Source organism: Leptosomus discolor, chromosome 1, assembly GCF_034619465.1.
Source record: "Leptosomus discolor isolate bLepDis1 chromosome 1, bLepDis1.hap2, whole genome shotgun sequence".
NCBI classification, from domain to species: Eukaryota; Metazoa; Chordata; class Aves; order Leptosomiformes; family Leptosomidae; genus Leptosomus; species Leptosomus discolor.
Window position 1 is genome coordinate 119989737 of NC_141391.1, and position 12213 is coordinate 120001949.

Sequence of the window (12213 nt, forward strand, 5' to 3'; positions counted from 1 at the left end):
TACAATTTTTTTTTCCTTTTGAAATTTACTATCTGCATTAACAGTCAGTCAAGAGCACCCACCATTTAAGATTAACAGATAGAAAACAAGTTCACTCCTATTTTTAAGGCATTTATACTCAATATTTGAGTGTCTTAGTGGGTTTGAAATTTCAACCATTATGTTTCCAAAGCTGTTGCAAAGGACTCCTTTAAATTCTGCTGTTTATCAGCCATCATTTTTGCCCTGTGATGCAACTTTTCTCTTTTTGTCCTCTCCTGAGCAACATCATTTTGGTACCTTACACAGGAACAGGATTGTTCTTTGTATGAGTTTCTAGAGCTTTGATACTGCTAACAATCTTCTTTTGAGGTCCCACGACCGTAACACCAACTTTCTTCATGTCACTGGAAAAAAGAGAAAATGCATCGGGTGAGTGAGCATACTGTCTCTGTGTGCCGAGGTTAGCAAACAGCAATTAATTCGCTCATCTTCTATTGCTGCATTGGAGGAGCCTCCAGGTACGGTCATACTGCTGAAGCACAAGCCCTGGTACAAAAAATACTGAGAGCCACTGTATGAAAACAGCAGGAGGCCGCAAAAAAAAAAAAAAAAAAAAAAAAAAAAGCGCGAAAACTCATTTAGCCTTGTTGTGTTTGCTTACCTGGAAGAAAAGACAATGAAACTGTTCTCCAGTGATACATGCACTGGCATTTAGGGGCAAGTGGGTCACTTCTGGGCCAGCTGCAACCTTGAGCTTCTCTAACATCTCCATTCCCCTATCAGCCTGATGGCTTTTCCTGGGCAGTGCTGACATAGCGCTGTTATGTGCTGAGCCCCCTGAATGGTCGTCTTAACTCTGGTATCAGCATTGAGATTAATGGCTACATGGCCAAGCTCCCAGTGCTTACCCTGTTTTTCACATCTCGTTTCTCCAGGCTGTCCAGTCTCTTTGTTTCTTGTGGGACACAGAAGTGGTTTAACCCTTGTGAAGGGCTAATTAACCAGTGGCTCACAGGAAATTGGGCATTCCTAGAGGATTTCTGGACTGTCCCCAGAGGGTAATTGTTATAAAAAGCCATTAGCAGCCTTTTTACTGTTGTAATAATTCACTAATTAATGGCATTGATGTGTTTATTTGTCGGTACCACAGCTGCTGCTTACTTCTTCGTAACTTGTCCTGTTTCCAGCTAGCCCAACAGGGAATCAAGGTTTCCTTTGCCAGTAAGTTCATAACTGTACTTGATGCCTTTTCAGGTGCAGAAAGAACATTACCCTACTCTGCCTTATCACAAGAACAAAGACGGCTTGCATGTAAATGTAATAAACTTGCAAGCTGTAATATTCCAAGTTTAGCATGTTTAAATGTCAAAACTGGAGGCAGGAGGGAGTTCAGACCCTGACTGATTATAATCATTCAGGAGGAGAGCAGCTAGAAAGAGCTTGCTCTGTCTCACCTGGTTTGATGGAATATGGGATGGGCAATAAAGGAAAAGATGGGCACACACACACCAGCTGTGGGGAAGCCCCCATATAAAAGGCAGAATATAAAGAATCAACACAGAAACTCCTGAACTGTGAGTGAAAGAAAGTGATGCTGGTGTAACCAGTTGAGGCAATGTGCTACTGTATCAGAACAAATTGGAAATTTCCTTGTCATCAGTGAGAAAAAGCTATGGGACTGTGGCCTTCACACAGTCACCACAGCATCTAGGTGTCCTGCATGTGTATTGCCCTATAACAATAATTTACATTTGTCTCTTTAAATGTAAGAATATTTTAGCTAAAAACTTGAAACTCCATATAAAAACATTACTCTTATGCTTATGTGTAAACTTGTACCTCCAGCCACAAGCAATGATGAAGAGCTGTGATCAGTTCAAACTTACTCTGTAGAAATCTTGGCTATTGTATCACAGGTACTGTACTCCACGCCCGTGAAAATGTCTTTGCACTGTCCTGTCCGAAAGCCATTGAGCCAATCACCTGTCGTGCGGAAGGCTGAAATGTCAATGTTACTTTGGTCCAGGAGAAGATTTGATGGCCTGAAATAAAAAAGAACATGATGAAAGTTAGAGAGGCAGGGATACCTATGGATTTATTTTGTGTCTAAACTTTGCACTGGCATCAGCAGGAGCTTGCAGGCTAGATGTGGCTTTTCTGTTTTTCTGTGGATGCTATCTCCTGCTGAGGCCACCACATGTACTCACGCTGGCAGCTGTGACGAATGTATAATCATCTTGCTTAAGAGCACCAGCTTCTCAGGCCCTTGTTTAAATCACTGAAGCATCACCAATTCATGAAGTTTATTATTACCTTACAATTTAATGTGTAAAGCATTAGCAAAGACAAGCCCAATTTAGATTATACCTATGTGATTCACCTAGTCCCAAACAACACACAAATGAAGCACAGTCTAGACGCCCAAGTTGAGCGTGTCGGTAGAATTTACACATATCAAGTGCTCAGAGTATTGCAGCCCACTGACAAATCCTAAATGCTGCTACTAAGTTAGAAGCACAAATAATAAGACACTAGTGGCTTTAAAAAAATTGTATCAAGTCTAAAAATCAAATGTTAAGTCAATTTGTGAGAGGAAAGTAACTGCACAAGACTCATTCTGCAATGCAGAGAGGCAGAAATGAGGAAATTTGTTATTAAATACACTTAGCCAAATGTAAAATGCAATTGCCACGCCCAGTTTAAAATTGATGCTCACTGTAAGACTGAAACCTCCATACAAATAATTTAGAAGTGAGAACGGAATCATCTCCTGCCTTTGAAATTAACTTGGTGCTCATGAGGACGCTGAACTGACATGATTTGCATCTAAGTTCTCTACTTAGAAAACAAGGAAGAAACTAGTAAGAAACAAACAAAACCAACACAGTGAATCAAACAAAACACATATCCATGTTTCTTTGCCTATTTAAACCTTTTTCCATCTGCATAAGTCTATCTGTAAGCTTCTTCTCAAAATAATGATTAAATGTGTAATTTTTTATCAAGAAGGAATATATTGCAGCTGACCCTGGACTTTGCATATTGAAAATGGCAAAAATGGCTGCTCCCATATTCACCCAGAAGTTCAATTCCATCTGGTACAAATACTCTTATTTTCATGGTCTTGTGGCATACTGTAGCTTCTTATTTGAGAGCATCAAGACTGAAAATAAATACCAGCCTTCCTTCCCCATGAAGTCTCTTGAGTCAGGCTCTAGCACACCTCATTTTAGCCATCTAAAAATATCACAAATAGGCCCAGCTAGTTTCCTGAGCTACTGCTGCAGTCCACAGACGCACGCATGCATTGCCAGGCAGGGCGTTTGTCCTCTCTGAAACGGGTCTTCCAGGCAAACCAGCTTGGAGGTGACACCCAGCTCTCGGAGAGGCGAACCTGCTCTCAGCAATTCCTCCTCACTGGCTTGCTATTGTATTCTAAAAGGTGTGAGAAGCCCCTGAATAACATGATCAGTAATTTCTTTCTACTGACAAGACATCTTACTAATTCTAGTTACCTTCCTCTCTCAGTGCTAATTAGTACGATAATGACTTTCTTGACTAGTCAGATGTTATTGGAGACATCAACTCTGTCTCTGCATTTTTCCCTCCACTGACAAATATGTGTTGGTACCGGCCAGCTTTTTAGTCCCCACTCAGAAATATGTGCTCCATTTTAAATCAAGTACCTCATGCTAAAAAGAGTTCTTAGGCACCTACGTGATACACAGCTTTAAATGTCCTCCAGTTAAAGGCTCAGGTTTGATAATCAGGCCCAAGGTATTTTGATTCAGTAGCTGAACAGCCTGCATCTCCCTGACTACTGTTCATCCCATGAAGAGCCAATGCTTTTTATTTATAGTTTTCTGTGTATAGTGTCTGGAATCCCAAGACATTTATTAAGAGTATTTATGAAGTGTTCTTAGTGATAAAGCACGGAGAATATTTTTTTTTTCCAGCCTAGTATGTCTTTTTAACTTAAAGCTAATAAAACAAAGTCTGACTCAAGAATCACTAATGAAGAAAAAAAGTATAAACAAGTTGAAATAGAACAGGTCTCTAGGATTAGGAATTAGAGTGGCCCAAAAGAGCTTTTATGTTTATTACTTGGATCAAAGTATCATCAGGACAAAAAATATGACCTAATTTTAATGCAAGTGACCTCAGAATAACCAGCACTGTATCATTTTTCCCCTTGTAGGATTCCAAACAAAAATTAGTTACTTTCCTCCTCAGAGAGGACATCTGGACAGTTTATCAATGAACAGGAATTTGTCTCACTGTGAAGAGTCTGTGATGTCTCCTCACATGCACCAAGGGAAAGCTGGGCTTTCAGAGCATCTGCACACATCGGCAGTTTTTTTTCCCCCTGACCCAGCCCCTAGACAGAAGGTCTGACCATGAAATTTATGGCCTGGGTGATGTGCGCCATGAGCTCACACTTTACTAGACAAATTAGACGGGTTGCAATCCGTGCAGCTGTAAACGATGTCCTGCAGGGTTCCACCTGATCTTTTACAGCTTTTCATAAATCAGTACCTACTAGCTTCAGAAAAGAGTCATTAAAAAGAAATCATGGAAATTACATGTTTGCTCAGGGGAAATTATATAGAACATTTCCCTATGTCTTTTCTTTTCTTCTCTCCCTTTTTTTTGGAATTCTCTTTACTTTGTTGCTTTGACCAACTATGATATACCCCATTGTGTCATCTTCTGACAGTCATGGAAAGACTTTCTACCCTGTTCATCCTGACTCTGCGTCTATCTATGGAGTTGTATTTACTGACATGTGGTGCCCGGAAAAAAAATCAGCAAGACTCAGGTTAGAGAGACAAATTTAACAGCAAGATGCCAGTTACAAAATGTCCTGTTGCTGAAAGCTTTCTCTGGCTGTGCCCATTATGTTAACAGTTGGAATTAACCTTTGAGTCACCTGCAGTGGCGAGGGCACTTTGTTATCATTAGTGCAGCTTTTTGTCACAACACAGGGAAACGTTTGCTGCACCACATAGTAATGAAAAAGACCACAGAAAATGCCATTAGAACCCTTCCCAACACAGCATGAAAATCTCATCCCTGGCCAGCTGCTGCTTGGCGAGAAAGGGATACATTAACTTGTAAAACCTAGGAACCAAGACAAATAAAAGGAAGATGTCCTGCCACTTCTTCTGTATGAAGGGTGGTATTCTGCAAATACACAGAAGAGGTGTGCAGACACAATCCCAGACTTTGTATTGCACTAGCCTCTCTCTTTCCATTCCTTCCTCCAAACAATACAACCAACCTTCAGTTTTTAAATATGGACTTCCCCTTTCACAGTCAGTTTCTTTTAAAGGGGAAAGCATTTAAAAACCATAAAGTAATTTCCTGTGGCAAATTTTAGGTAATTATAAGCTGATTTTGTAAAGTGAAATTGCTTCCTAGGAGGGAGCCAGGTCTGGTTTGAACACAAATCCTGTGTATTTTATGATTATGGCAAGCTGAAGCACAAAACTCAGGTCTAGCAAGAAGGATATCTCCTATTTCAAGAGAAAAATAAACCAAAACCCAACAGGTGGCATAGAAAGCAAATCCTAGTTTTATCTTCTACTGCAAACAGAATCATAAGTATACAGAATCATAAGTATACATGTGTTTCAAGAGGCGACTAGTAAATAAATGACATGCTCAGGAGAAGTAAGAATTGGTGAGTTTACTTGATTATCCCTGGACCTAAAAGAGAAGAATCTCTGGAGCTCTACCTCTTCATGCCCATGTTTAAGATACTCTTAGCAAAATTTGTAACTTAGTCTCTAAAATACAATTGACCTCTTAGGGTGGCACATTTGCTTTTCCCAAGGGGCTTCATATCACGCTTGCAGGCTCTCTTTGAAGTCAAAAGAGAGCTGGAGAAACGAGAGGGGTAATACAAATAACCAATGGGGAAAAGAATGCAGCTGAGGCTGGCAGCTTGCTGCAAAATGATACATCTCTCTAAATGTCATCCTGGACTACTTTTCTAGTTCCATGTCGCCTGTTGGCAAAAAAACGTACCACGGCTTCCTCTAGGATAATGAGGAAACAAGATTTAAACCGCCCCACAGGTCAGTCCTCCAGTCTTCTCTATTCCTTTAGCTGCCTCTCAGAACATGCTTTTCAAGGGGCTTCTGTCTTTTCAGCATCCTGGTGGTGCAATAAATCTTATGCCTGGGTGTATTAATGCTCCTCAGTTTCCCTTTTCCCACCGCCAAACCACTGAAGGCAAAAAATACCAGCATGTTGCTGAAATGGTCTTCTTTTTCTCATAACACAGCTTAAGCTGTGCTTTTAAGCTGCAGCAGTAACGTCAGTGGCCATTTCCTGGGATGCATAGCTGTCCCAGAGACAGACCCTTAACGGCAACCAGTCATTATTGTTAGGACAGTCTACAGGCTCTTTACAAGAGGGAGAGAAAAATGCCTCAGAGAGCTCTTAAAATGCTTCTCTGGCTCTTTGTGTCTACCATTTGCTGTTTACGACTTGTCCTCGTAGCTCACATTTGGCTGCACTGTAAATTTTGACAGACTTTTGCTAACACATTCACGGCATCAGGCAACGGCTCCGTGCAGTTTCTTCTTCCAAGATATCCAGCACAGAATTGCTATTAATGCTAACGAGGGCTTCACGTTGTAAACCCGGCACATCGAGCCGAGAACAGCAGACCAAAATCCCTTGGAATCACAGTAAACAGCAAACACTCACAATCAGGCCACCCACTGATCGGGCTGTGTTACTACTTAAACCACACAGTACCCAACCTGGTCTGCTGTGAATTTTTGTCAGAGTTTCACCAGCAGAGTCAAATTAGAGGTGCAAAACTGCAAATAGATGTTTTACTGTCTCTGCTAACAGTGAGCCCCGGCAACTTTCAACTTTGAAGGCCAATTCGTGTCTGCCTCAGGCACGGTATTAAAGACTCCTGGAAAAATCAGGTGAAAATAGGGCTTTTCTGTCTCTAGCATGCTAGCTAACTGAAGTCCCTAAAAATCTCCTCAGCCTAACTCCCGGATTCCCTGCACAACTCAAACTATGATTAGACATCAAGGAGTATAATTTACTGTAATCTTTCTCTTTGTGATATGTAGTTAAGTTCCCCTACCCATCCATAAATTCACTGTTTTATGGTTAACAGACTTCAGAAAGAGAGCTGGTGTTGTAGGCTTACATTACTTGAATTCTTTTAGAGCCAGCTGTCCATTTTAGGACACGGATTATATCGTTGCTGGGTTTTGAACAAAGCTAAAAATTCACACGTAGGCTTGCATTATGCAGCATTTGGCCAAACCCAGACCCTGTTGTTACTGCCTGGACAACCACAAAGCATAAGCCCTCTCTGAAATGCTCCAAGTAAAACTGCAGCCTGCTTCCTTCAGCCCTCCAGCCTGAAAGCTCTTAACAGGGAGAAGCAAACAAGCAATATTACAGTTGTCAATACATGTCAAGCATCTGAAACCTTCTGACCCGAATGGCAAAAAAGGGGAACTTTTCAGCAAAATGTTCAGCCAACACAAGTAGTTGTTATGCTGCAAACACAATTGTAAAAACAGGGCTTGAATTATGCTGCATAATGGAGCAGTCTGAATTTTTTATTTGACCTGTTCACTGCTCCTATTGAGTTTAATTTTCATAAATATCCTACCAAGCTAGTATACTAGAGTTTCCATTTTATCATCAGATTTTAAGTGGAAATAAACTTTGTGAGAAGCAAACTTCAAATTTTAAATTGCAAATGATGCCTGTGGACTTTGGAGGGCAAATGTGATTCTCGACATCACAGTGAGAGCACCACAATGATGGACAACAAAGCACATGTTTAACAGCGAACACTTGCAATCAACTACTTACAAATAACAGGACTTCCAAAAATTGCTCAAGGAAATTACTCCAGTGAATAATTCAAACAACACATTAAATTCAAGAACATTAGGATAGGGTTGTAAACAACTTGCTAATACATGAAAGAATGTATGAGGATTTATTCATACACATTTTCAAACACTTCAGTATTTTCATCAGGAAGAGTGACTGACCCTAACCCCCTAAATTTCCTGGACTATATTAAAAGAATTTCAGCTATGCTTTTTCTGAAAATAAGCGGCTTTCTTGTTTTTCTAGCCTTAGCTATAACAATAGTGGTAGAACTCCTATTTTAAAAGAAGAACTTCTAACACATAAAAGAGATCTGAAACCAAATCTTCCAATGCTGCAATACAGTCCAGAAACAATGTGGGTTTTTTTTCCAATACAGTGGAAAAAACAAAAGATGTATTTTGGTGATTAAAGAGGAATTCATATAACTGTTCATAGATGATTTTTTTTTTTAATAACGTTTTATTTCTATAGTCAGGAATGCTGCTTCCTCATCACAGAATTGAACTTGGAAATCAATGGAAGACGTGAAATTTATATAATAATATGGGATATACAGTCTCAGACCTCTCAGTGGAGTTCCAAGGAGGCAACTACACATTTTGTAAATTTCAGTTCCAGAGCCTTCAATAAAATCTTAAGAGGTTTTATCCATGTACCTTAAATTATCATTCATAAACACAAAGAATAAGTTCAAGCTACATATTCATTATTGTAAATCAAGAATAACTTGACTGAGCTTGATGAGGTACCTCATTCTGGAAAAAAGAAATTTGGGGGTTAAATTTTATTTTAAAAGTGCATAGTTAACATGGATAACAGTCTTCATTTTTAAATTAGCGTAAATATAATTTTAAATGTCTTTTTAATTTGGTAAGCAGCGTTATTTCTTTAAAATTCTGGTTTGGTTTCCCTATTTTCAATCAGCTTTTCACCTTGTATGTCTATTCAGAAATCCTACATTCTGCAACACGTAACAGTTATCATGTTACCCAGAGCAACCTAGTGGACTGAAATGAATAATTGCAATTACAAAAGAAAACTTTGCTTCATTAGCTTCCATACATAAGAACACAGAATAAGTTTTTCAATTCTTTGAAAGCATCTTAAAACCAAGGAGTGACTGGAAAGCAGTTTGGCTGGCTGATGCTACAAGCAGTGCTTGGAGAGCAGAGAGGAGTCTACAAAGTGCAAGAGAGCCAGCCTTGCGTCCTGTCTCTGTTTATGAAATCAAATGGCTTTACTGAAGCTTACTGCCTTTGCTGAACATGTTCTGTCTTTTCGACGTATTTCATGCTAAAGGTAGCTCCATGCCAGAAGAAACAGATGCTGAATCCTATTAACGACTGCTAGTTAGCCTGTAACACCTTAAATTTCAAAGATTTGGGGCAAACTTGCTAATCAATCCTCCCATGAGGAAAGTAATTTAAATTTTCAGAGAGACAGAGAAGTTAGCTAAACAAAATAATTTTAAAAGTCCCAATAAGGCAGCTGCCTTTGAAATTGATGATGTTTTGACATGTTCCAAAACAAAATGAGGACCAACAGATTTTGCAAAACATTTGTCAGCTGCATTTCCAAATTGAAAACTGTTTCACAAATGTTTTTGAAACCACACTACCGGCATCTTATTAATAAGTGGACAAAAATCACCAGGTAATTTTACAGAACTCCCCACAAGCAGTAAGATGTGATAATGACTTTCCATCTTAGATGGCTGGGCTAGATATGAACTGAGAATAAAGATACTGAATGATAAATGTCCCACTAAAATCTACTTCCTCTGAGATCCTCCTCTCAATTTGCAATGCAAAATAAGTAGCACTTTCTGTGAAGACCCAAAGAAACTAACAAATTGTCAGCTGTTAACTCTGAGCAACTTGTAAAATAATGATCTTTTTTACAAGGAAGACTATCAGATGTTTATTTTCCGCTTTTGATATACGAGACAAATTCTGGCAATTCTTACACTTAGATATAGCTATTAGTACATCTAGAAACATCCTGAATTCTCAGGTGTTTTTCTCCCCGTATTTGCAATATAATTCTTTCCTCCTCTCCTAAATATGCGCTTGCAGCATAAAGAAACAACAGCAGCAATACTTGACACTGACTTTCATTTTACCAAAAGGTTACCAAAAGAAACAAAAGCAACTTCAGAAGCAGGTTGCTTTCTTGTGTGGATTCCTTGTCAGTTTAGAGATCAATCACAGAATTGGCAGAAATTCAGAATTTCTAAAAATCATATATTGGAATCAGAAACATTTTTCAATTTTTTTCAAATGCTTTTTCTTGGCAGAGGTTGTGGATTAACTCGGCTATTCCTGTTTTCTAGCAGGTCCATGAAGACGAAGTGCCTTTAGTCACACCTACATCACAGATGTGAACATACACAGCGACTACAGGAAAGCTGCCATAATACTTGGGTTGCCTCAATCCCACATCACAACCCTTATACCTCAAGGTCACACTATTCTCCAACAGCTTAATCCACTTTGGGACACAGAAATACTTTAAATATAGTTCTCATTATACACTATGTTTTAAACACATTTTTTCAAATAGCTGTGTAAGAGTAAGATTCATATACATAAAACGATAATGCACATTATAACTCTAGAGAGCCATCATATATATCTACACATAAAAGATCAGAATCAGAAATATAAACCCAAAAAAAATAAAAAATAAGTGGAAAAAATTAAACAGATAAAGAAAATGAAATGTTATGAGTCCATTTAAGATTTGTAGCGTAACACAAAGTACACAAACCCAAACTCTTGGGTTACATATTTTTCCCCACGCAAATGAAAAAACAACTAATAAGCCCTTTCAGACCACACTCTCACCAACCAGCTAGCAGGTGGGTGAAGTGATTCTGTCTCTCCTACTTAAGTTGAGAAAACTTTCCATCTGCTTTGGATCTGCATGAAATATTCACAAATGTGAAGTAATACACAGTGGACTAAAAAATAATAAGCTCAAGAAGAAAAATAACGAACTTGATCAAAATTGGAAGAACTATGAACTCACTTCCATCCTAAAGATATCCAAACAACCTAAGGACTCTGTTATAAAAATGAACATAATGCTTAGAAAACAGGAAAGAACAGCAAGACATAAATCAAATAAAAATATCATGACCGTGGGCTTTAGAAAACAGCATGACTCGTACAATTGTTTGTGTACTGAGTTCTGTTCCTACAGCCCTTTACAGAGCTAGATAACTCCAGGCAGCCTAAAGGACACAAAACACACACTTGATGTGTCCTTAACCAGTGCAGGTCTTGTTAGTAAGAGCTCAAGGTGGCCACTTGCTTAAAAAGTGAATTTTGACAGGTGAGAAAGAAATCAGCCATACTCTGTACTTTACAAGGAACAGGAAAGGAATTTTCACGTGAATTCAGGATGAACCAAGCTGAAACACAAGACCAGGAAAGGCATTATGAAACGTTTGCTGTGCTGAGGTTACAAAAAACGTTTGTCAATGTAAAGTTCACAACCACATAGAATGGTCTGTGAAGAGATGATCAGTAAGGATAAAAACATCCCCTTGGGTATCAAGAAATTATTAGATGCCATGGAGTGGCCAGAAGGGATAGAAAACTGAAAAGGAAATACAGAATTGAAGGCTTTGACTTCTCTCCTGTATTCCTATGAGGTATTACTGTAAAATGTGCCTGGACTATGGCCTGGAATCAGACGTACAGTCAAACACATCCTTCAACTGAAGTCAGTTAACAGTAATGTACCAGAGGACAGGGATATCCTATGCACCTCCAGCAATGTGCTTTTAAATAGGATACAACAGTGCTGTGACTATTTTAAACAAACATCAGCTCTAAAATCTGTAAGAAGAGACAGGCTTTGCATCTGCAACAGACATCACCGGATTAAACGTTTTTCTTGACTGAGTATATTCTGAACACCTATGAGCATATGGTGGGCATAAAGCTTCAGCATTCTTCCAGTAGCACCACAGACATGGCTAAAAGAGAGCTGGGATCTCTATAATTTAAATTAATCGCTTATTATGGGTATGAGGAGAGGTGCTGTGGGAGTACTACAGCCTCAAATAACAACTGAGAGCAGCCATTTGAGTCGATGTAATCCACGGAGGCCTTGGGGCTGAGTCACGGAGTGCTTTACCTCTGCAGCGATGCCTGTCCCTCTCTGGCTGCTGACAGTATGAGGATCCTGACAGGGATCCAACTGATTGTCTCCTTCTCGAGGAGCTGCCCTGACTCACCGCTGTTTCATATCAGTTACAAGTTTCTGCACATAAGGCCACAGCAAGACACAAAACCATTTTGAGTCTGGTTTCTCATTTTTCTCTGTCACTCTATC

The 12213-nt window shown here is 39.3% G+C and overlaps 1 protein-coding gene across 1 annotated transcript in view; it reads right to left on the reverse strand.

The window, feature by feature from the left end:
• Positions 1–280: 280 nt before the first annotated feature.
• Positions 281–12213, reverse strand: part of EPHA3 (EPH receptor A3) — a 212935-nt gene continuing 201002 nt past the window's right edge. The window contains exons 15-16 of the mRNA XM_086463339.1: positions 1869–2024; positions 281–386 (exon numbers count right to left, since the gene is read on the reverse strand). Of these exons, the coding sequence (XP_086319465.1) occupies positions 281–386; positions 1869–2024 (262 nt within the window). The remainder of the gene's footprint in view (positions 387–1868; positions 2025–12213) is intronic.